This window comes from Choloepus didactylus, chromosome 18 (genome assembly GCF_015220235.1).
Source record: "Choloepus didactylus isolate mChoDid1 chromosome 18, mChoDid1.pri, whole genome shotgun sequence".
Classification (NCBI taxonomy): domain Eukaryota; kingdom Metazoa; phylum Chordata; class Mammalia; order Pilosa; family Megalonychidae; genus Choloepus; species Choloepus didactylus.
The window spans coordinates 32,113,390-32,139,122 of NC_051324.1; the positions used below are offsets into that span (position 1 = coordinate 32,113,390).

Consider the following 25,733-nt stretch of genomic DNA (forward strand, 5'->3'; position numbering starts at 1 on the left):
GAGATCATACAATATTTGTCCTTTTTTATCTGGCTTATTTCACTTAACATGATATCTTCAAAGTTCATCCATGTTGTCACACTATGAACCCCCATGTAACCAAATGTAGTTTACCTTTTTTTTTTTTTTTTGGTCTTCGGCTTCCCAGCCTCTAAACAGCCTTTGAAATAACCGATCAGTATCTCCTTCTTTAAGCTTCCTTCTGGCTTCGGTGATACCACATTTCTGGACTACCTCATACCTCACTGGTTGCTTCTTCACAGAGGCTTTTACAGGCATCTGCTCTACCTGTTCTCTAAACATTGGAGTACCCTAAGAGTCAGTACTGGGTGCCCTTCTCTTCTTTATCAATGCTCATTCTTTTGGTATGGGTTTGCCACCACTTACCTGAGGGAGGGTTCTAAAATCAGCTCATAAAGAAAGAGAAACTCATGAAGTTGAATTATTCTTGAAACTGCCTTAAACCATCTATAAAATACGGTAGTTGGGTTTTACACACGTTGATTTTATACATGGTGCAAAGTTAAAGACAAATACTCCATTTCCTAATAAACCTGGTTGATTTTTTCCTCCCATTTCTTCCCATTTTGGCACAAACTGCTGTTCCTTTTGTTGAACAATAGATAAAACACTTGATTCCATTCCCCATTCCTTATCCCCACCAAAAAGCTGTTCTTCCCTTAGTCTTTCCTAGTTCAGCGAATGACGTAAATGACATGCAATCTAGCCAGGTTCTCAAGCCAAAAACTTAGGAGCGATATTTAACTCCTTTTTCCTCGCCTCCACAAGCAATCCATCAGCAGATCCATTTGGTTCTACCTACAAAACGTGTCCCAAATCCATCATCTCCATCAGCACATATACTACTCCAATCCAAGCCATCACCATAATTTCTACTTTAAATGATCTCCCTGCTTCCACTCCAGTCCTTCAATGGTCCATTCTCCAATCAGCCACAGTAATATTTTATAAAGCACTTATTCATTCATCAAATATTCATTGAGAGCACACAGATCCTACAGCATTGAAACAAATTAGATCCTTGTGCTCATAGGCTTTCATTCTAGAAGAGGAAGAGGCAATACAAAAGTAAATAATTTTAGATAATCAAAAGGTAATGAAAAAAATAAAACTTGATAAAGTAAATTATGTTGCTCTCTCACTAAAAATTTTTGAATTGCTTCTCAGTATACTTAGATTAAATCCAAATTCCTCACCATGACCTTGTTGCAAGGTTCTGCAAGCTCTGGGTTCTGTTTGTCCCTCCAACCTTATGTATACATTCTTCCTCAGCGGAACATGGTACCAGTCCTCCTGGTCTTCTATTACCTCAAAGTGCTAAATCTTTTCCCTCCTTCAGGCACTTGTTTCCTCTATCTGGAATATTCTTTCCCAGATCTTGGGCAGCCTACTCGATATTCAAGTCTTAGCTCAAATATCACTTCATTAGAGTGAACTTGTCTAATCAACTCAAAAGTGGCCTCCCCACTTCCTAATCAGTCACACTGTTTTGTCTCACAGCACTTTCCACTTTTGGAGATTATACGGCTTATTTAACTACATCTTCTGTCCCCACCAACATGGAAGCCTCCTGAAGAGAGGGAACTTGGGGTGTTGCTCTCCGAAATATCTCTAGAAGTCTAGAACAGTGCCCAACATAAGTGGGTCTCGATAAATTGTTTTGAAAGAACGAAAAATGACACACTGTAAGAAAAACAATAAAACCGCCCAGTCTCTCACTTACAGCCAGGCTCCGCCTCCCAAAGCGACTTCCGCTCGCGGCCTCGCGGGAGGCCGTCCGGGGAGAGGAAGTCTACTGCGCAGGCGCTAGGGGACTGCAGGGGTTTCTGGGTAAAGATGGACGTCCACGACCTGTTTCGCAGACTCGGCGCGGGGGCTAAATTCGATGTAAGACGCTTCTCGGCAGACGCAAGCCGTTTCCAGGTAGTATGTGGGATAAGATGGACGGGAAGTCTGGGTAACCGGGAGGGAGCAGGAGACCAAGAATGAACCGACTGCTGGGGAGCGGGCGCACCGAGACACGCCTTGGCCCGGCTTGGACCACCCTTGGCAGCTTCCCTGCAGATCTACCCGGTTCAAGTCCCACCTTCTGAGTAAACTCTTCTCCGAAACTTTTATAGACTTAGTTGGGTCTGGCACGGAAACGCTCTTCACCGCACCCCCCCCCCCCATCTTATTTATTGACGTTTATTGAAGGCAGAGTTGGAGTTCTTTGAAAATGAACTTATTCTCCGAAGCTGGTGGAATTTCGGAACAAAAACAACCCGAAATGGAAAGAACAGATTCTTTCAATATAGTCTACCCACATTTGGCTTGGCATGCATACAAAATAGGCTACCCTGATTTGGCTGCGTTCTTTCTGTTGTCCCAACCCCACGGCATGTTAAGTAACCAAAGAAGAGGGCGGTTTAAAAATAGGGGATCTTACAAAAGTAAGTGGTGAGTGATATAAATCAGAAGTCAGGTGAATGTCAGTCTTTGCTGTTGGAACTAGACACTGTTCTTGTTTTGCGACGTGTGTTTCTTCTTTCTCTGACTAGCAGTCTAGTATAGTGTAGTGGTTACAAGTTTGAACTCTGAAGTTAGATTATCTGGATCCAAATCCTAGGTCTGCCAGTTTACTTATTTTGAAGCCTCAATCAAGTTACTTACCTCCCTATTTTTCTCATCTTTAATAATGCTGTTTCCCTCTTAGGATTGATGTGAGGGTGAAATAATAGGTGTAAACATGTTTAGAAATCTGCTGACATAAAGTAGGCACATATATGTTAGTCACTATTATTAATTTTATGAGATGAGAAAAGGTGCCATCATTTGCCCAAACACACTGTCTGCTCAGCAAATATTTTTCAATGGGTGAAAAAAAAAGGGAGTCATTGGACCCATGTCTTTCTTACTGCCAATCCTGCTTGGGTGAAAGCAATGCCAGTCTGTCAGTACATTTCATTTTCAATTTTTGTTGTTTTAGGTAGGAAAAAGGAAATATGACTTTGATTCTTCAGAAATGCTGCAGGGATTGGACTTTTTCCAAAACAAGAAGTCTGTCCCAGGTGAGTGTGGAATATCAAGAAGACATCAGGAGCTCCAAGATGAAGAGAAAAAAGAAAGCCTGTTTGAAAGGAAGAGGGAGCCGAACAAGAAAAAAAGGAAGATAACTTCAGGTTAGTAGGTGGTTTGTTATGCTTTTTCTGTCTAATTTTTTCCAACTAAAAAACTAATGTACTCTTATAGTTACAAGTCAGACAATATAAAGTCATTCACCTGTTGATGGCATTCAAGTTGTTTCCAGGTATTCGCCACTACAAGTATTGCTATAATAAAGACATTTGTACACATAACCTTTTGTATGGGTAGTATTTCTATAGAAGGGCAGACCCAAAGTGAGGACGGCAGTAAGCACATGAAAGATGTTCAACATCATTATTCATCATACAAATTAAAACCACAATGTAATACTACATGTCCATTAGAATGGCTAAAATTAAAAAGACTGACTATACCAGGTATTGCAATGATATACAGTAACTTGAATTCTTATATACTGTTGATGATAAAATGGCACAACCACTTTGGAAAACAGTTCGGGAGTTTCTTAAAAAGTTAAACATGCATCTACCATAAGACCCAGTTATTCTATTTCTGTGTATTAATCCAAGAGAAAAGAAAACAAGTGTCCTCACAAAGACTTGTACACAACTGTTCATAGCAACTTTATTTGTAATAGCCCAAAATTGGAAACAATCGAAATGTCCTTCAGTAGGTGAATGGATAAACAAATTTTTATATATTTATACAATGGAATACTACCTAGAAATAAAAAGTTAACAACTCTTTGATACATGAAACAACACAGATGAATCTCAAAATCATTATGCTATGTGAAAGAAGCCAGATCAAAAAAGAGCACATGCTTCATGGTTCCATTTACATAAAACTACAGAAAAAAGTAAATCAGTCTACAGTGGTTGCCTAGGAATGGAGCAATGGATTATTACGGAGCACAAGGAAATTTTGAGGGGTGATGGAAATGTTATCTTGAATGTGGTGATGGTTTTCAACAAATGTGTATATATATCAAAAGTCATCAAATTGTATACTTTCAATATATGCAGTTTATTATCCCTCTGAAGTTGCAAAGAGCTAGTCTTTGCACATTACTGTTCTTAGAATTTTTTAGATTAATTCGTACGTATTTATTTTTCCACAAACTTTAAAGTCAGCTAGTCCAGTTCTCAGAACAAACCTGTTGTTACTTTTAACTGAACTGGTGGTGTTTTTAGATTTAGGGAGAATTGTTATCTTTATAATATTGAATATTCCTAAATATTGTGTGGTGTTTCTTCCTCTTGTAAATGAAATCTTTTCTTTCATCGTATTTATTGTCTCTATCTGTTTTATATTTGGGTATTAGAAAACTAGCTACCTTATTGAATTCTCTTGTTAAGTAGTTTTTCAATTGATTCCCTTGTGGTTTCCAAGTATAGAATCATAACGTGTACATATAATGCAACTGAAACAACCAATAAAGAAAAGAGAATGAACTTCAGAGGTTTGATTCTACCAACACAGAACTTCCCTTTCCTTTTCCAATTTTTTATCTCCTATTACTTTCTGTTATTTAGTTAAATCCTAGTATTCTTTCTTGCTGTGCCCCAATGTGTCTCACTTAAAATTTTTTAATTTTTAAAAATATATTTTAGAAATTACTTCTCAAGAAGAAGGAACTACTATACAGTGGATATCATCTGTGGAAGCAAAGATTGAAGATAAAGAAGTTAAAGGAAAAAATAAACTAACTTCAGAAAAATTGGAACTTCTCAGAAAGGAGAAGGTTAGAAAAATGTCTTAGCTCAAAAATGTTTTTCTGGCTTACTGACTTTTTCACCTGACTTGAGTTGTTCTGTTGGTAGAAGTGAATATAGTTTGTTAAGATAGAAGATTAGTTACATTTGTTTAGATTTTACTTTAATTAAAACTTAAAATCAGCATTTGTGCTGCGGCTAAAAATTTTAAAGTTTGAAATTCTTAAAAGTATGTTTATTTTTAAAGTGCATATATTTAAAGTGTATACATTTTATTCTTCACATGCTCAAGTTTCGAGATTGATAGTATGTTTCACATATATACATATCTAGATATATATATATAGATATGTAATTATATATATATATCTAATTTTATGTTACCCTCTTCAGATAAACATAAAATTTGTCCCCTTTCTCCTCTGTGTTGGGCTCACTGGTTTAGAAGGATTTCTTCTGACAGGGATTAACATTCGTAAGAAACCGGTTTTATAATTTGGGAAAAGGGTGAGTAGAATGCAGAAGAAACAACAAATACACTGTTGTCATGTCTGCTGAATGTCTGCTGGGTGTCTAATGGAGAAGAGTATTCAGCTTACCTCAGGGATTACCGTGAAAATGCGCCAGTAACCCAGAATCTAGAAATTTGCCTATCCATGGACCAGAGAATGGGGAAACGGACTAAATCAATGCTATTGGACTCCACTTCTGGCACTTAGTTTTAATATGTATTTGCATAGTAGAGTTTAAGGGTAAATCATCAAAAAGCATTTGCGTGTGTGCTAAGTACCATATGAAAGAATAGATGGATTCAGTACCTGCCTTCTAGAAATTTATATAAGATTAAAAATTATGACTGTGGCAATAAAACATTAATATGAATAACATGTTATTCAGTAGTGACATATTAATATGAAGAAAGTGTGGATAGAAAGGTTTCATGTTTTGAAGGTCTCTATGGAAGCGCATGAGGTGTACCTAATATCTGTAATCTTTTACAGCTTGGGATTTAACCAAAAAGTTCCATATGCTACTAAGCTTATCCAAGAAATTGTTAACTGTCATTTTATAACATATGACTGTGTATTTGGCTGTATCCATGAAGGTCCCTCTGCTTTACTTTTCAGATAAACTTCTTCCGGAATAAACACAAAATTCATGTTCAAGGAACTGATCTTCCGGACCCAATTGCTACATTTCAGCAACTTGACCAGGAATATAAAATCAATTCTCGATTGCTTCAGAACATTCTAAATGCAGGCTTCCAGATGCCTACACCAATCCAAATGCAAGCCATTCCAGTTATGTTGCATGTGAGTATGCAGATCTAGGATGTGTCTGACGTTCCTTACTGTATATGTTTGCTCATTTTTTTTCCTTTTCTACGTGAAATTCCCCTTTTCCACTTTTATCTCCCTCTGTTGAAATTTTTCCTTGCATTGAAGGTCCATCTCAAATGCCTTTGCCTCCATAAAACTTGTCTTGATCCCAGCAAATAGATGTGATCTTTTTCCTTTACCATCACTCTCTCCCCTGCCCTCCTATTCTCCATTGTACTTGGAACATGTATCTTATACTTTCCACTACCACATATTTGTACCAATTATATTTGTTTTTTTATTTTAATAGAATGTAAACCCTCTGCAAATGGAGACTATGCTCTGTTTATTCATCTCTGATTTAGTTTATAATGCCCAGGAACTATTTCAGAAAAAAGATGCTTTTGAAAATTCTTGTACATAACTTGACTTAGTTGTTGGTTTTGATTTTTAATAACTTTAGTATTGAAGTATATATAATAAAAGATTTTAGGTGCACAGTTTGTTGAATGTCAACAATGCATACTTCATGTACCCATCAACCCAGTGAAGATACAAAAAATTTCTATCATCCCAGAATTTTCTGTTGCCATATATTAGTTTTGCCTATTTTGAAATTTCTTATCAGTGGAATTATACATTATTTATTTTTTAATTTCTGTCTTCTTTCACTCTGCATAATGTTGTTGAGATTCATTTATATTACATATTATTAATAGCTTTATACTTTTTATTGCTGAGTAGTGTTCCATCCACAACTTGTTTATCCATTCACCTGTTGTTGATGGACATTTGTGTTAATTTAGATATTTGGAAATTACATTTTTCTGAGGTTTCTCTTTATAGAACTGCCTTTTTTTTCTCCCATGTAACTGAGATGGCCTCCAATTCTGGTAGCAAAGGATATGAATTACCTTTTCATTTCCCTTGGGAACTGAAAAGAGAATACATTTGTACATTTGAACGATGTTTTGATTCACATCATAGTAAATTTGTTTTTAATTTTCATTTAAAATGGTTTCTGTCATGACTTTAGCTTAAAACTTTAAAAATCACAGTAACTTTTTGAAGATTGTCACCTATAAAGTACTCTGTCATTCAGGTGATATCCATTTGTTATTTCTGTCAATCATTATGTTATTTACGGAAACTTTCCCTGTGGTTTGAGCAGTACAGCTACCAGGATAATAACTTGGTTTTGTAATTTTGCTTTGATAAAAAAATTTAGTGGGAGGGAAAAATGAAAAGAATGGGTATAATAGAGGTTGTGGACAACATTTGAATTTTAGTTACCTACAGTCTTTACCCAGTTCAGATAGTACAAATGGACTTGATGCAGCAATGCCCAGAAACTCCTTAGGGATGTGTTAGCGGGGATAGGAGATGTTGGAAAACCAAATAGGGGAGAAGTTAGAAAAGCAGATGGAGACTTGAATGATTGTATTCATTAGGTATTATTGTATTTGTTATTTCTGTGGCTGGTAGCATTATTTCATCAGGTTGTGAAAAATGTGCGTACTTTTCCTTGTATTTAATATACTTTATGCTTTTAGAGTCGGGAACTCCTGGCTTCTGCTCCTACTGGATCTGGAAAGACTTTAGCTTTTAGCATTCCCATTTTAATGCAGCTGAAACAACCCACAAATAAAGGCTTCAGAGCTCTGATTATATCACCAACACGAGAACTTGCCAGCCAGGTAAGACTTGTAGATTTTAAAGAGAATGTGTCATCTCTTGGAACTAGTTTACTACATCTGAAGAAAGTACTGGATCTTTTTAGCATTGGAGTTCCAAAATTCTAAGATTCCAGGTCAATCTACAGACTATTATGGTTTTAATTTCAAATATTCATGGGTTGGTAATAGATTTATTTGTTAATAATGTAAAACAGACTGTAAATATTATCCAGGTATGTTAGCAGCTTATGCTTTCATCATTTTCTGTTTTAGATTTACCGAGAATTAGTAAAAATCTCTGATGGAACAGGATTCAGGATACACATGATTCACAAAGCAGCAGTGGCAGCCAAAAAATTTGGACCTAAATCATCTAAGAAGTTTGGTAAGGATTCCTTCTTAGAATGTAGAGCGTATAAGAGATTTAGAAATTTAAAATACTCTGCTACATGAGAGTTTAAAAGTATAGTCCTATATATATAATTAGTTTTAATTTTTGAGATGCTAAAAGTTAACCCATCACCACTTCTACCCAGTAGCTATATAAATATATTCCAGTGGTTCCCAACCAGAGGTGATTTTGCTCCCCTACCTCTATCCTAGGGCTACTTGGCAATATCTGGAGACATATTTAGTTGTCACATCTGGAGAGGGATGCTACTAGCCTGTAGTGGATAGAGGCCAGAGATGTGATAAACATCCTGCAATGCACAAAACAGCCCCCCCCCCCCCAAAGAAATCTGACCCAAGTGTCAGAAACTCTGCTTTATACCAGTGATTTTTAAGCTGCCATGTAGAACCCTAGGCAATTCTCTGACAGAAGAGTAAGGCTTATGTCTCTACCCTTACATCAGCAAGAGAATCTGCTTTTACATATCTTTTATCTTGAGCTTGGGAGTAAAATTTTATTTAAAGAAGGGATTTTGCTGCAAAAACCAAACACACATACACACACACACACACACACGAAGACAACCTAAAACTTTGGAAACCAAACTGTTGGATTATGGTGTTGCTGCCATGGAGAAGTTAAAACTGCAACTCAAATATACTAAGAAGAGAGAGGAAAATAGTGGTTTGTGCTGTGGTGGATATATATATATTAGTTTACAAATAAGAAAGAACTTTTGTGTTGTTGGTTGGTGAGTGTAACCACATCCTCCCCTCCCCAGCTCAGATTATTAACCAAAATTCAAGGAGGATAAGTTCCCAAGTTGAAGTGGATTGATCTTTGTTTTTGCAATTTGTACCATTTGTTTTTCCTGCAGATATTCTTGTGACTACTCCAAATCGACTAATCTACTTATTAAAGCAAGATCCTCCAGGAATAGATCTAACAAGGTACAGATCATATTTTAATGTCTCGGGTGTTTTTCATTCAGTTGGTTATGTTTTGTCCTCCCTTGGCTTGTATTATTACCCTCTGGAGCTTGCTGTCTACCAACTTTCAGTGTTGGTGCTATGAATAATGGTTTTCTTAAACCCATAGAAAAAGAACTATCTGGTCAGGCTGAAGGTTGCACATTCTGATAAGCAGTTAGTCCAGAATTCCCCTAGATCTCTGCATTTCTCAGCAGTGATGATAAAGTTCATGAGGTTTATGTGAAGCGTCATTGTTGCTGATTGGGACCTCATATCGTGGGGGCTAATAGAATAGGTACGCTGAGTTAATGTTCAGCTTGTTTTTACCTATTTCCTGCTTATTTTTCTTTATGTGTTTCTGATAAAATGGTAATAAGAAGCAGCATCACAGTCTGATTTCCTCACAGTTGAGTGAAGTTTCTTAGATCTTCCAGTTCAGTATCCCGTAAGTTATTTTATTATTTCTTAGTGTTGAGTGGCTGGTAGTAGATGAATCAGACAAACTCTTTGAAGATGGCAAAACTGGGTTCAGAGACCAGCTGGCTTCCATTTTCCTGGCCTGCACATCTCACAAGGTCAGAAGAGCTATGTTCAGTGCAACTTTTGCATATGATGTTGAACAGTGGTGCAGACTCAACCTGGACAATGTTGTTACTGTATCTGTTGGAGCAAGGTAATTGTTCTTCTACATTATCCCACTTATTTTTTCAATACAAGTTATTTTTTTAGACTCAAGGAGATGGGTTGTTAGACTTGGGATTAATAAGGGGAGAGTTTTATTGGTAGAAATGTAAGTCAGGATTGAATAGGAATCTTGTTTCTGTCTAAGAATAATTCAAAGAGAGGTTCTCATATTGTCATCAGTATCCCTATCACTGTTATTTTTAGATGATTTATTCTCATCCATAAAGTATAACGTGAGTCTGGCCATCCAGAGGATTTAGCTTCTTTGATCGCTTAATTTAGTAGGACCACAGAAGGAAAGCTGGTGTTACTGATCCAGCTTGATTTATAATTCCTTTCTAAAAATTATTTTGGGGAGTGTTTAATGCTAAATAAATGCTCAATGGTAGCAACATGGCTAAGGAAATTATGATATTGCCACTTGGATAGAATATTATTTAACCCCTAAAATGATAAATATGAAAACTGTAGCTATATGAAAAAGTGGCTTGTAATACCACCATGTTAAGTGGAAAAGCAGTCAAATGAAATGGTAAAGGATACCGTTGCCTACTTTAAACTTAAAACTCCTGTGTATAAAAAGAAAACAGTAAACTTAACCTTAAACATAATTTATAGGCACACAACAGAAAGGGAAAAATATTTGCAACATAGTATGATATGCAGCATCATTGTGTAGTGTTAAAACCTTAGTAAACCTCACTTCAAATTGTCTGTCTGTAAATAAACCCCTTACTGATCATTAAGAAAAAAGTGTAGCCATATGAAATAATAATAACCTTAAAAAGTTACTATTTTACCCAGTAGTTTTACTTCTAGCTATAAGTAAGTAAATAATTAGACAGACATGAAAATTTACCATTAAAATATGTCAGAATGTCAAAGTTGATAATAAAATGGCGGAATTATGGGCAATTTATTTTTCCGAAGATAATGTTTTTGTAATTAGAACAGAACATTTAAAGAATACTAATTTTGTCTTCAAATTAAAATACAGATAATTAAGTACTTGGAGTTATGGGGGAAAAGCAAAAATTGGCTCTTGCAAAGTACTGCATATGTTTTCTTCTCAGGAATTCTGCAGTAGAGACTGTAGAACAAGAACTTCTCTTTGTTGGGTCTGAGACTGGAAAACTTCTGGCTATGAGAGAACTTGTTAAAAAGGTATATCTGGACTACATCCTTGGATTTTGGTAAAGTTCACCAAGCCTTATGTCACTGGTGGGAGGCTAAGCGCTAGTCCTGCATCATATTTAATAATCTAGTGTTAAACTGTTAAGAAGCACACTGTCCGAAGTAAGAGAGGCTCACTTCTCAGAATATGGAGGTAAGTCTTCTGTTCCCAGCTTAGGGTAGGTTAGAAAAAGACCTACTTAATGCCCTGAAGGCCTCATTTTTCCACATCTGCATACACATCTGCCCCATCAGTCCCCCATTCTCTGGTAGTTTCTTATGGAAGAACTGAGGTATTATAGAATAAGTAGGACACTGGGTGGGATTTGCTATTTTTAACTCTTCAGTAAATACTGAGTAGAAACCATAGTTAAAAAGTTAAATAGCCCTGTCACTGAAACTTAGTTTTATTTAAAATAAATACACCTGTGTTATATGGTTTAGGATGAAATACCATAAAAGTCTATGGAATTTTTTCTTAAACATCCATGGCAACAGCAGGATGAGTTAATTGGTTAGGGAAAGCCTTATGGAGGAAATACTCCTGATCTAAAAGCTTGAAGTACTTGTGGAATGAAAAAGGTGGAGGGTGGGGGGTGTATTGAAGGCTTACGGAGTAGCTTGAAGTCTAAGAGGTGGAAGTGAGTATGATGTGTTTGGAGACAGATGAAAAGGTTACTTAGCTAGGGCAAAGAGTTTATGGTGGGGAATTAAGGAAGATCAGATTGGACAGGAATATTAGGGTCAGGTTGAGAAATACCATTAGATATTTTTGAGGAACAAGACCACATAATTTTTAAGGAAAATTGGTTACGCATTGGTATGTAGGATGGATTGTAATGCAAGGAGACTGGAAGCAAAGCCAATTAGCAGGCTGTTAAATTAGGATGGACAAAGATAAGAGAAATAACCTTAGTAATAGGACAGTAAGAATGGTTGGAGAATGAGGGGAGAGAGGTGTTTGCAAGTACCTGGTGATGACAGGAGCCGCTTGCTTTAGTGATTAAGAAGATGGCCTCTGGAGCCATACTGCCTGGATTGGAATTCTAGCTCTACCATGTATCGTGTGATTTTGGGCAACTTGTAAAATGGAGATATTATTATTTACCTCGTAGGGTTGTTTAGTATTAATCCATGAGTAATACAGACACAGTACCAAAAATGGTCCCTGGCACTATAATTTGATAATGGAATATACTATATTATAAATAATAGCACTTACTAATATATAGTAAATGTTCTATAAGTGTTAGTTTTATTGATCTTCTTAAGGGCTTCATTTGGCACCAGGAAATATAAGATTTTCACAGATGCTCACATGGAGATCTTTATATCATGGATTTTTAGCCATTTGTGAGCTTTAGGAGGTCTGTGAAGCCTCTGAAATGGTATCTAAGATATTGTGTGAATGTGTGATTGCCTATTTGAAAGCTTCATAGTTTTCATCAGATTCTGAAAATGGTGTGAATTAAAATAAAAAAGAAGCCATAAACTTGACAGTTGAAAATATAGAAAACTTGTTTGAATAAGAGGTAGATTTGATGATAAAATGTAAATACTGAGATTTTATTTAACTCAGTAAGAATCAAGGGCTAAGCTTTGGGGAATACCCACAGTTAGGAGAAAGAGTGAATTAAAAGAGACAGTAGTTACTACATTTTTTAAGCAGAACCAAAAAAAATTTGAGACATAGAAGCTAAGAGATAATTGTTTCAAGGAGTGGGCATCCATTACTGTAGAAAGTTGAAGAGGGATTAATTAGACAAGTTTATTGGAATTAGCAGGATGGAGAATACACTTCAAGTTGAGAAGGAAGAACAGGTAAACATTGTACAGAATGGATGGCATGGAAGATAGACCCCAAGTCTGAGAAAATTGACTATGAAAGCACACTAAACTGATTTGGATTCTTTCATGAACTAAAATTATAATATGAAATAGTGAGTGATTGTATTCTTGATTATGAGTTATGTGTGTTGATTTTTGCCTTCTTTCTTTTAGGGTTTCAATCCACCTGTTCTTGTTTTTGTTCAGTCCATTGAAAGGGCTAAAGAACTTTTTCATGAACTCATATATGAAGGTATTAATGTGGATGTTATTCATGCAGAGAGAACACAGCAACAGGTAAAGTCAAATATACCTTGAAAACCATAAAGAACTACTAAATTTAAAAATACTGGTATTAAATTATGAATTACTTGTTTCTCGTTCCTAAAGTGGTACTAAAACATTTGATGTGTGTTTTGTTGATCAGAGAGATAATACAGTCCACAGCTTCAGAGCAGGAAAAATATGGGTTCTTATTTGTACAGCCTTGTTAGCAAGAGGGATTGATTTTAAAGGTGTGAACTTGGTGATCAACTATGACTTTCCGACCAGCTCAGTGGAATATATCCACAGGATAGGTGAGTTGTCATTTTTCCTCCCTCTCCCCCAGCCTTGTATCTTAGTACTCTCGACTATTCCCTTCAAACAAAAATGAGCACATTAATAATAGGGTGCTATATGGGAATCCTGTATTTCATGCATGATTGTTTTATAAACCCAAAACTTCTTTAATAAAAACAAAGTAAGAAAGCACATTTTTTAGTGCTGTGAAAATCCAGTGACTTTCATATGTGAATTTTGAGGGTTCCATCCCCCCCAAAATTGCTTTTTATGGTCTCATTTTTCTTAGGTCGAACTGGAAGAGCAGGGCATAAAGGAAAAGCTGTTACGTTTTTCACTGAAGATGATAAACCGTTATTAAGAAGGTAAATTAGGAAACATAATTTAGTATTAAGTTGGCAGAATTGCTTCATTATTTTTAAATAACAGATAATTTCATCAGTTACAAAATGGCTATGTCTTAAATTCTATTATAATGTTTGTCAACCAAATATTATCCAGTAGAAAAGGAAAAATGATCAAAAGCCTTGTTTTTCCCTTCCATCATTTGATTAGGAAATATTCATAATGGGATATTTATCAAGTTTCAGACATGCAGGATTCTTCCAATAGCTATCAGTTGTTATTTCTTACAATGTAATATTAAGGTTTTCATTAGTGACTAGAGTAAAAGTTAACTACCTGAGTCTGTTTAGCACAGTCAACATTATCTCATAACGTGGTGCATGCTTTCCATTTTTCTTAGGGGCAGATAGAGTTTTATGTTTAGTCTCAGGGTCACCTGACTTACAGGAAGGAATATTTTAATAACACATTCCATTATGTGTTCCAGTATTCCAATATGCCTGAGTGACATGATATATACTTCCAGAATCTAAGGTCTTAATTTATCCCATTGTCATATTTAGATTTTAATATAGAAGTTGTGTTTCCTGCATTTTGACTGCCTTTGGTAATTTTAGGCTGATTATAATTGATAGCACATCACAGTGTCTCTTCTGAGATTAGGTTTAGTAGCTTCTTAGTGCTTGATACATATTGAGTAGAAAGAGGAGGTATCTACAATTATTCCTTAATTAATTGATCCCAGTCCAGCTGATAATTTCCTCAGTCATCGAATGTAAACACATCTGGTGATAATTGATAATCTATCAGAACACTTTACTAGATTACTTTCTTATTTGGTTAGTTTTAATTTCTCTTATATTATACAGAGGAGTTAAGTACATAAACATCAGTTTGACAAGAGACAAATTTATGGATTCCTTTTTCAGTGTTGCCAATGTTATACAGGAAGCTGGATGTCCTGTACCCGAATACATAAAAGGTTTTAAAAAACTACTAAGGTACATTGTTGAATTTACATAGAATTTCTCTCTCTCTTTGAATATGTGCTCTTGCTTTCACAGAACCCTTTTTTACACATTATAGTTCTAATAATACTTTTAGAACATTTTAAGATAAAAATGTGGCTTTTAAATATTTGTGAATACTGTATGTTCTTTGCTTGCCAGTTTTTTCATCCTTGAAATTTTATGAGTTCAAATTTTTTAAAAAGTATTCAGCCTGAGTAAAGTATACTTGGAATTTATTTTAGTTCATAAAATTTAACAATAAAAAGTGGTTAATTGGCCAGAATCAAAGTCTAATGCTTATTGACATAAGATACAAGGTTGACACAGGACATATTTTAATCAGAATCAGTGCCCTTTTTTTAATTGATTGACTTGATCATCTCTTTGTGTTTCTTCTAAATGCTATTAGGTAATTTATTATATTAAAGTGGATGCAGCCTCATTTTAACTAGAAAGTAGTTTTAAAAAATGAATTTTTAATTATTTCTTCTCTTTGTAACATTCAGCAAACAAAAGAAAAAGATGATTAAGAAACCATTGGAAAGAGAGAGCATTAGTACAACTCCAAAATATTTCTCAGAAAAAGCTAAGGACAAACAGTAAGTACATGGTGAGAAATTCTTGTTTATGAGTCTATTATGTAGTTATGGTAGGCATTATTTTTCCTTACGATAAATTTTTAGAAGTGGAATTGATAAGTCTGCAGTCCATTATAGAATATGATAAAAGTAATATATCTTAGGTTGCTTATGATTTAGGAACTTGGATGATTCAGTGCTGGAATTCTTCTGTATCTGTATATTAATGACCTGTTTTTTCCAACTTTGAATATATGATTTCAATTCCCTGTCAATTAGGATTATACTCCTATAGCCTCACAGCCTGCATCAGGGCATACTCTGAGGCCAATAGTTAATGACTGTTGACCCACACAGATCAAGTTTTTCTTGAAACTCCATATTCTGGAAAGAATTTCAGTATGGGCTTAGGCTTATGCTGAAGCTCATTGTGTCACCTCTAGAAAGTATTACCTGGGTAAACTTTTAGTAGCTTAGCTGAATTTTAAGAGGATTTTAAAGCATAGTTTTTAGCATACACGCAGGAGTGCCTTTTTGCCCAGTACTCCTAGGAAGCTACATGTTTTGATAGGAGGCTAAAATATTCTGAACTATTTTATTTAAGGAAAATAGCACTCCTCAAATTCTACCTGTGCCAGGTTAGTAATACTCTGATAGAACTGCTTGATTCTAATAATGTTTTTAGTGTGTGTGTGTTTTTTTTTTTCTGAGTGCCATCAATCATCTAGGATACTAAAGTTGTAAAATGAGCTAATGCTTCATTCCATTGCTTTACATCTGTCTTGTGGAACACATTAGGGAAAAAAACTGTTTCTATCAACCACTAGACATTTAATGAGTACCTGTTGTCCTGCCAGTTATCTGGCAGTGGTTGGGAGTACATAAAAGTACAATATAAGACTTCTTCCCTGAAGTTAAGGAAAGGAGATTAGTATTCATGAAAAAATTAGAGAACAATTTTAAAATAAAATAAAAGTACAGAGAAGGGAAAATGAATATGGATTGTTTAATTCCTGAAAGTTTCAAGAAGATAGAATTGAACTGTTTTCAAAGAAAAGTAAACTCTAGGCATGTAGAAGGTAGTTAAAGGCATGAAACTAGAATCTAATTGCCTTTTAAGTATGGAGCAGGAGTCTTACCTGATGTTTTGTATTGACTATGGGGAATAATTAGTTACAGTGATAGAGTGTACAAGGTGTCCCAAAATTTTAGTTTGGTTTTAAGCTTAATTGCTTAGCAAGAATAAATGCTACTAATAAATGCTACTAGCTTACAAAAATATCATTTGAAAGGTTAATCATTTTTATTTCATTTGTACTTAGTTTTGTGACTGTTTAATACATTTTTAAATTTAATTTTTGGTGGCCATGGTTTTGGGGTGACACTCATACCAGAGGATTGATAGAGGAGGTTATCTTCTTTGGCCACCTTGGTCATCTGGTTTTTCTCAGACATTTTCTTGTGTGTATGGGTCACATCAGAACTGTTGTGCATGTGTCAGAACATCATTCTTTGGATGATTTTTAAGGCTAGGACTTCAAATGCAGTCCTTTCAGACACTTTCAGCTGCTAATGAAAATTTTTACAAAGGTCAAAAATCAGCTAGAGCATAAGATGTGATTATGTTGCATTTTAATAAGAAATATCACTATTTTAGTATTTTAAATAATTAAAATCTGTTGATTTTTATAAGTTTGTAGCATTTATACTACTGAGCTTTAAAGTTTAAAGCTGCACTAAGACTTTAGGACACTTGGTGTAAATCATCAGCCCCTGCTTAAGATACTTCAGTTGCTTTGGTTTTCTTCACATTTGAAAGCTATACTTCTTAACATAGCACACAAACAAGATCCATCGTGGTCTGACTATAGCCTACCTTTCCACTGTAGATGTTCCTTTAACAATCCCACCCTTGCTTGTAGCTTCAGCTCATAGCTCTATGCTGATGACTGAAGTCTAAACCTTCAGCCCCAGCTTTCTGACTGAGCTACAAACCTGACTCCTTGTTGCCTAGTGGACCTACCTCACTTCAGGCATTACAAACTCAGTTTTGTATAGTAGAGGGAAAAATTGGATTTGAGTTAGAAGACCTGCCTCTTACGTCTATATTTCCTTTGTCACTTTGGGCAAGTCACTTAACCTCTCTAAGCCTCTTTACCCCAATATATCATGGAAATAATTGTGGAAATAATACCAACTCTACCACTCATGATTGGTTGGATTAAGTGAGTTAATATACATAAAAGAACTTTATATTACTGTAATATAGCACGCAGACATTGAGTATTTTCACAAAACATTTTTCCTTTTCCTGCCGTATCATTTAGTTAATGGCATTTACCATTTATCAAATACCAGGCTAGAAATCTCTTGAATCATATTTATCTGTCTTCATAAAACCAGCTTGTAAAACTTCTCTGCACATGCCTCTGGAATCCATACTCTACTGAAGATAGGATTGCCTCGAGAATCAGACTGTCAGGGCCCATATAAACACTTACCAATGTGTGATGATTGGCAGGTTAGTTAACCACTTTGTGCCTCATTTTTCTCACCTGTAAAATAAGGAAAATAATGTTCTTTCCTCATAAGTTGCTGGGAATATTACCCAAGTTAATATATGTTAAAATGCTTATAAGAATGTCTAGCATTCAATGGATGTCTAGTACTCAATGGATGTTAACTTTTATTACTGGGTCAGGATCAGAATCTGTCTTTCAAACCACATAATAGTGTAGTTATGATGTTTCTGTCTCACTAATATATCTTTTTATTAGTGTCTCACAAACTTGATACACAACAGATTGCAGTAAATGTTTATGAAACTTCTAGAGTTTGGAAAGTATATCCAGAATTTCTGATTTAATTTTCCCCACTTTCCTTTCACAGGAAAAAGGTCACTGATCAACTAGAGGTCACAGCAAGAAGAAAGTAGCTCTTGAAGAAAGAAGTTAAAACCAAACTTTTTAGAAGACTAGACCAGAAATGTAATTTTATGATCCCAGCATGGATGTTGTTTTCGTGGAATACTTCAAGTCAACCTGTACAAACATTTGAAACCAAATGCATGGGGATGGTGAAAAATTATGATTCTAAAATATCAGTCATGTCATATTTCAATTTGTAGATCACTTTTAAATGATTATGTGGTTTGAATCCAAAGAGATAACTTCTTATAGAAGAACAAAAGCTTATGTTAAAAATAAGAACACCCATTTGTGGTGAACTCCTAAGGATTTTTCCCTTCAAATGTGAAGGAAGGTGTGATGTATGCTGTAGAGAGGCATCTAGAATGAATTTCAAAGTAAAGCCTTGAGATTGAATGCCCTTTTTTTGTTTGTTTTAATGGATGGACAAGAAGAACATAGGCTGCTGAAGAAATCTACAGCTCTCTTTATTTTACTGTTTCTTAATTTGTTCATGGTCATCTTGTGGTGTGAGCTACAGCTCTTCTGTGGCTGGTCATTCAAATTCCCTAGGATTTTTTATTCCTTGGTTTATTAAATATTCTTATACCAACGTAGCTCATACCTTACCTGTCATGATGTTGTAACTAAAAAGATTATGTTCAGCCTCTCCCTATCTTGCTTCATTTTCCGTATGTAACAGTGCTCTCCTGCTTCTTTCCATGCGAGATGATTTTGCTTGAAAACTGATAAATGTTTTATCCTGCTAAGGAAGAATGTTCCTGCTACTCGATATACCTATGACTTCATTCTCTCCCAGCTTATCTTTCCTGAGGCTTTAAGCTCTTCATCCATTTAGTAACCAGATCCCTGTCAAATGTAAAGGAATTATGATTATACAGTGATGGAAAATATTCTCGGCTATTAGCAGATTTTTCTTAGTTTCTACTTTTGTACAGTGGAATAAAAACATTAAATTTATACATAACAAGAACTAGAAGCATGCTTGACACATAAATGTTAGCTATTATTATCAGTACTTCTACAATTCCATAGTGAAAGTAGCCTTTCCTCAGCAGCATTTGGATTAAACCTGTTTCCTTTATTCTCTGCTTTTTATTCTAGATTCAGGACAGGTAGACTCCAATTTGAATACTTAAATGGTACAGAAATTGTTCATCTTCATGGTTTATTTAAATGGAGAACTATTTCACCAGGTTGCAGAGAATAACAGAAGGACTTTGATTTGTTTTTCATTCTTGCAAATGGATCCTTGATGCAATATATATTCTGGAGGCAGGTATAATGGTGCTACGCATTTGCCAGCTATGTGATTTTGGATAAGTTCTTTAATTTCTCAGAGCATCAGTTTTTTTCTTCTGTGCAATTGGAGGTAATATTAACTATGTCTCAAGATTGGAAGTACCTAGTACTGTGCCTGATACATAGTAAACTCAACAAACATTCCTCCAACAAACATTTTAGTTTTTTATAGAAATACTAGATTTGAAAACACAGTCCCTTCTCTTACAATGTAGTAGTGGAGATAAGGAGCAAATAGTGTGGCAAATGCTGAAGAATCAAAGGAGGGCATATAACCCAGATTAGGGTGTTGTAGGCTTCCCAGAGGCCTGAGCTGAGTCTTGTAGGAGTCAGCAGGCAAAGAAGGGCAGTAACATTCCAGGAAGAAACAGATCATATCTTCTGTGAACCTTGATAAATTCCCTTCATTTGACTTTATTTCCTCTTTTAAATATTTTCTTCTATGTATCCATCCATAAATAAACTGTCTACATAAACCTCCACCAACCTGATTTATCAGTGGATTATGAAATTTGTACTTTCAGGTTAGTTGGAATGATCTATACAAATTTAAGTTTTACCTAAGGAAGCAGTGGAGTGAAATTAGTGAATTAGACAATTATGACAAAAGAGTAAATGGTAGTTGATAGCGCCAGGGAAATGAACAATGACTTTCAAGTCAAACTGACCTGTGTTTGAATCCTGACCCTGCTGCTTGCAGCTGTCTTTCCTGAGCAAATCGCAACATCAACTTTTTTTGACCTTGGTTTTCTAATCTGTAAAATGCCAATACTAACATTTAGGAATTTTAAAAATGCACATGAAGTTCCTGACCAGTAATTTGTGCCCAATAAGTGAGAGTTATTACAAATTGTTTCCAGGTAAAAGCCCTGAAGCTAAAGTTGAAAGTAGATGAAGCTAATTATAATTAACCAACTGCTTATACCGGTAAGCAAACTACTTGAAAATTTGAAAAAAATTTACTCGTGGCTTCTGTATTTTATTTACAGGATGTAGTTGGATTAAAAAAAATAAGTAAAAATAATTATGAAGTAATTGTTTCCAAGCACCACTTTTTGCCCGCCTGCAAGTATGGGTAAAACGAATTAAGAGACTACGGGGTGGCACTGTGGCAGGACTAAACAAGACTAGAACGCTTTGGTGACTTGGGTTTATGGGCTCTTGCTTTACTAAAATTGTAAATACCTTAAGCTCCTGGGTGGATACTAAAATGAAGCTGCTGAGTGAGGGAAAAAAAGGAGAGAACAGATAGCAGATCAGCGCTGAGAAGCTATTAAAAGGCCTTCCAGGCGCATCTATTCTTTATGCGTAGTGAATTAACAACAAAACAACATCCGTGTGCCCATCATCCAGTCTAAAAAAATTAGACTCAGCTATTTCTACTAACCAAGATGATCTCATTTCAAACTGAGGAATGATGACGCCTTGCCTCTCTAATGCCAGCTGGGCCCTCCAGAGGACCTTGCCATAGAATGAAACAGCTCTAGTGGAGACGCGCCCGCGTCCGCTCCACCAGCCGCACAGCTAGAATTGCACCTGCAGGACCCTAAAAGCTGCGGCTGCGTCACGTGACGAGGGCGTGCCGCCCCCCCCCGGCGTGGGCTGGGGAAGTCACGTGGCTCGTGGCCCCTCCCCGTCGCCCAGACCACGGCGAGGAGGGGATGGGAGTTTGCCCCGGAAGTGGCTGTCTTCAGCTGACAGCTCCTTGTAAGTTGGTGGCGGCGGCTGCGGCGGCGGCAGGCCCGGAGCAAGATGGCGTTGCGGCCGGGGACAGGATCTGGCGGCGGCGCGGCGGCGGGAGCTGGCGCGGGGGCCGCCGCGGGAGGCAGGTAGGTGTGAAGAGCGACTTGGATTCCTCTGTACTCCCTCATCCCCGCCGACGTAGGGTTGGTCCCGTAATGGCGAGGCGTGTTTGGCGGTTATGGCGGTTTTGCCAGCTTCTGACCCCGTTTCCATCGGAACTGGGCTACGGGAGAAGGGTCGTCCTCCAGGGACCTAGGCCGAGCGGGACGGGTGGAGCCCGGGAGCCCGATACTTGTGTTCCAGGCTCAGGAGTATTGGCTGCCTGGGGTCGAGCAGGGAGCTAGCGCGCGCTCGGGTGCGGGGAAGCGAGGTGGTGAACGTGAGGGTCCAGTCTGGAGGCTGGGTAAATAAGGAACCCCGACTCCTTTTCTAGCCCTCTCTAGCTGAATCTGAAGTGACCAGAGGCTTCCTTTTTCCAGCGCTTTCTGGCCATGGTGAGGGATAAGTTGTAAGAAAAGCTCTGAAAAATCTGATCGGAAAGATGGTTCCAAGATCTGTGTAATATTTGTCTTTTCCTCTTTTACAGTGTCCTTTCCTCCTTTTTATTTATTTCCTTAACACTCGAGAAACAATAGGAAAATCTGAAGACCTTTGAATTAGTAATTGTCTTGTGATAGACCTCGTCCTGTAGACATAACTCGGACTTGTATAAGTCTCCTTTATGAAAAGGCATTAAAAAAAAGTCATTGTTAACAGCAGTTACGCAGATATTAGAACAAAGCCCTCTGTCATGTTTCCGTTAATAACTGCCTGTGGTTCTCATACCCAGAAGAGTTAGGGAAAGGAATATTTGCAACTTAAGGCCATTATCATTTTAAGGGAATATTTTATTCTAGGAAATTTTCACCCCACTTTTATAATGACCTACTGTGCTTTTGTTAGCCAACACACACTGAACACACCTTTGGAGGTAAAATTAGCTTTGTAAGTTCAGTATCCTAAATTATTCTTGGAAAACTAATTTTTTGATATGTAATGTTTAAATTTTGGAGTCATGAGCACTTTTGTAATGTAAGGTTTCAAATTGTCACCTCTTCTAGGTACTAATATATATACACTGGAGAAAAAGAGTAGTCACTGTTCAATGAACCACCTGTTATTTCCGCTATTACATCTTTGACTTTAGATTTAAAGCTTTTTTCTTTCTCTTGTTCTCTAGTTTTCACCATTTGGTTAGATTTTTTCCTAAATACTTGTTGTAAGTCAGTTTCTAACTAGAGAAGAAAACTAATAATCCCTCCTCTATTTGTGATGACAGTTTCTAAGTTGTTTCTCAGTGGCATTACATTTTAATTTGATCAAATATATGATTCCTCTTGGCATCAAGTTCTGGGAAAAAATTAACTTACAAGAATTTGGTGTTCTTGGCCCAGATTTTTTTTTTTTTTTAACTTTTTGGGTGGGGAGGACCTCAGATGCAGAAAGTTGAGTGATCTTTTCCCTTTAGTACTTGGTATTTTATTACTATTGCTCCATTTACATAATTTTTTTATAAATATGGCCTGAATTTAGATAGAAATTAGACTGATTTAAATTTATTTTTATTTCCTCTGTAAATGTAGTAAAGTCTGCATTCTAAATCTAGGAAGTATGAGGGAGAGAAAAGTAGTTAAAATAATCCTTACTTTAAAAATGTATGATAAATACATTTCATAAATTGGAAACTTTCTGAGGCTGACAAGCTGTGCATGCAATAAAGAAAGAATGTCATGGTTTTGAGAGAGCAGTGGTAAGTCAAAGTTGAAATTATTTTGTGAGGAAGCTAATATTATCGTGGTCTAAGTGTGTTTTAGGGAAAAAGAAAAAGAACCTGACACCCTCTCTAAGCTTTTAATGGAGAAAATCTGTGAAACACTGTAACTGACCATATTACATGCTCATCTCTACTCTGAGACTAAACAAAAAGCAATGGGATTTTGCAGCTTTGTTAATATTAGCCTACTTTTGATTGGTATCCTGAATGGGCTATTTTTAAATAAATAGTAGAGTTGTATAAAGACTAAAATTTGCCCAGGAAATGAGAAGTTTTTCGTTTTTTGAAGTCAAGTAAGGCAGAAAAAAAGAGTTGAAATATCTGGATTAATCTGTAATCGTTCAATGCTAAGTCACTGAACACCTACATGTAAGACACTGTCCTTGATGCTATAATGAATTCAAAAGATATTCAAGACATGGCCTCCATCCTCAGGGAATGTACAAAATAATATAGTACAAGGTAAAGGAGAGCAAAGAGATTGCATCCTTCCATGGTATTATCATATCTAAGCTTGTCTTTTTTTCTCCTGCCTTTTTATAAGCTCCTTGAAGGCTTCCTCATCTTTTCATCTTCCACAGCTCCTAACACATTATTGCACTCTGAAAACATTCAGTAAATATTTGTGAATTCAAGGTACAGTGAAGGCAATTAAGAACTGGTATTTCAGCTGGACCACTCAGTAGGCAGAAGAGGTCAAGATATTGGCAAAAATGTGGATGACCTCCTGAACATTAAGGGGAAACAGGTAGGCCAGATTGCCTGTGGCAGCTGAGTGGGGGAGAAGAGTTTTGTGAGAGAAAACTGAAAAGAGAAACTTTTGCCAAAATTGGAGAGGGTGTTGAATATAAACTAAGGAAATTCAGTGTAAGGGGGAATCATTACATAGTTTTAACACCAGGAGTGGCATTATCAAAGTGGCTTTTGAGAAGATGCAGCTCACCTGTGCTGCATGAGATGCATTTGAAGGCTCAAGAGTCTGGAGGTGAGGCGATCCATTAGGAAGTCTTGTAGGAGTCCAGGTGTGAGAAGTGACGGGTTGATTAAGTTGGTAGCAAAAGTAACTGAACAAAAAGGATGGGTGAGATAGACATGCTGACAGTTCTGCTTTCAAACTTAAGACATCGGTAGTAATGAATTAGTGGGTTTACCTTTGAAATCAAATTGTCGGTCATCTTGCTACCCAGTTTTTTTACCAAGCTTTTGCTGCCTTTTCAGTGGCTTATTGCTTGTTTAACCAGTATTTAAGCATGTTGATGTTAATTGTCTAAATATCTTAGAGAATCTTGTGAGTGATACATGGGGTAACTAAGGAGTTTGAATTAGTAAACTTTTACTGGAGTAAATCATGTTTGTCAGTAATGTTCTTAATTTAGTTTTTGCTTGTTTATTTTGTACATTTATATATCTGTTATTCCCTGGTTGTCTTAGCTGGGATTTTGATTAATTTTGGTTCTACTGTCTTCATTTGACAGAGGGGAAACCTGGCAGGGCAGTTAATTGGATTGCTGAGAGCTTCAGTTACTTCCTAGGAGAGCTTGGAAAAAAGAAAATGTAACTTGAGTTTCCAGTTTTTACATAGTTACAAAGCCATATTGATAATTTTAATCTTTAAGGCTAATTTTGAAAAGTCTTGCCAGGTCGACTAAATACATTGCCCCTAAGTATGTAACTTAAAAAACAAAAAACAAAAACTGAGTACTACCGAATTTCAACTTGCAATTTAAATATTTTATCCAGTTAACACATTTCTTAGCTTATGCTGTTCACTATCAGACCTCTCTTTGTGTGCAGGCCTGTTTACCAGCAGCAGAATTTGCTAGATCCTCTACAAAATTGAAACAGCCACTTGCAGTGACTTGGTCAGTTGAGTAAGGCATCTGTATATCTGGGGCTGTCCAACTAGAACTCTGTAAACCACCTTACAAAATTAAAAAATCTGCATATCATTTTAGAGCTAAAAGACTCTACAGTTGATTTTTAGCCTTTTTCCTAGGGAGGGAGGATGCATACTAGAAAAATGAAAGGACACATAAATTTGGCATACAATTCTTGGATTTCATTCAGCTCTCTAAAGACTTTCCAGAAACCTTCTTCAGAGCTCTGTCTCCCAGATTTAGCCTTTCCCACTCAGATTTTTTCTTCATCTTTCTCTCCAAACTCAGAGAAAGAGTCCCTCTTTCATTTTAAAGCAAATCCCTTTTGTTACCTTCCTATGTTAATCCCATTCCCTCAAAGACCTGTTTTTATCAATCACTAAGTATATCTTTTGTCCACTAAATCTTTTTCCCTCATAGGCCTCTTCCTCTTCCTCTGTTGAAACAGTTCATTTAAAAAAAAAAAAAAGAAGTCACCATTTTTCAGAGCAGTGACTTATTTTTTAATCCTCTTTCTGAGCAGTTTTTCATTAGCATTAGACTCTGGAATCTTCTTAACTTCTTCCTGAAATGCTGTCCTTCCTCAGTGTTCTCAATGACCATCCCTACTCAGTGTTCACTATAAGAATTCTCCAAGTTTGTCCTTAGTCATCTTTTCATTATATATGCACTTTCCTTTGGCTGTTTCATCCAGAACCAGAACTTAATGATGA

At 36.3% G+C, this 25,733-nt stretch overlaps 2 protein-coding genes and 1 long non-coding RNA gene across 15 annotated transcripts in view; 2 read left to right on the plus strand and 1 right to left on the minus strand.

Moving 5' to 3' along the window:
- Positions 1 to 1,842, minus strand: part of LOC119513624 — a 53,030-nt gene extending 51,188 nt beyond the window's left edge. Inside the window, exon 1 of the long non-coding RNA XR_005212663.1 lies at positions 1,745 to 1,842. This is a non-coding gene — a long non-coding RNA (uncharacterized LOC119513624). The remainder of the gene's footprint in view (positions 1 to 1,744) is intronic.
- Positions 1,837 to 20,622, plus strand: DDX52 (DExD-box helicase 52). 4 transcript variants are annotated; one of them, XM_037808993.1, is made up of 15 exons: positions 1,837 to 1,944; positions 2,990 to 3,182; positions 4,722 to 4,852; positions 5,951 to 6,136; positions 7,696 to 7,839; positions 8,092 to 8,203; positions 9,087 to 9,159; positions 9,650 to 9,853; positions 10,938 to 11,028; positions 13,039 to 13,161; positions 13,292 to 13,442; positions 13,715 to 13,790; positions 14,640 to 14,771; positions 15,287 to 15,390; positions 18,248 to 20,622. In XM_037808993.1, exons 1-14 carry the CDS (start codon positions 1,858 to 1,860, stop codon positions 15,381 to 15,383), a joined length of 1,800 nt encoding a protein of 599 aa, XP_037664921.1. In that variant the 5' UTR covers positions 1,837 to 1,857; the 3' UTR covers positions 15,384 to 15,390; positions 18,248 to 20,622. The 4 variants fall into 4 exon arrangements, with proteins under 4 accessions (XP_037664921.1, XP_037664920.1, XP_037664923.1 ...); XM_037808992.1 differs by having other exon boundaries at positions 15,287 to 15,379; XM_037808995.1 differs by having other exon boundaries at positions 14,700 to 14,771.
- Positions 20,623 to 21,290: 668 nt separating this feature from the next.
- The window catches only part of SYNRG (synergin gamma), a 128,516-nt gene continuing 124,073 nt past the window's right edge, over positions 21,291 to 25,733 (plus strand). For 5 of the 10 annotated variants that reach the window (XM_037810271.1, XM_037810273.1, XM_037810274.1 and 2 more), the window contains exon 1: positions 21,340 to 21,416. In XM_037810271.1, coding sequence (XP_037666199.1) covers positions 21,340 to 21,416 — 77 coding nt within the window. Of the gene's footprint in view, positions 21,417 to 25,733 lie in introns of all 10 variants that reach the window. The other 5 variants (XM_037810270.1, XM_037810272.1, XM_037810275.1 and 2 more) reach the window with 5 other exon arrangements.

Bases quoted from the DNA above. Each gene is read 5' to 3' on its own strand.
- DDX52 (XM_037808992.1), top strand. From the start codon at position 1,858: ATGGACGTCCACGACCTGTTTCGCAGACTCGGCGCGGGGGCTAAATTC. The intron at 4,853-5,950 runs GTTAGAAAAATG...TTTACTTTTCAG, and splicing joins AACTTCTCAGAAAGGAGAAG to ATAAACTTCTTCCGGAATAA. The intron at 11,029-13,038 runs GTATATCTGGAC...TCTTTCTTTTAG, and splicing joins TGAGAGAACTTGTTAAAAAG to GGTTTCAATCCACCTGTTCT.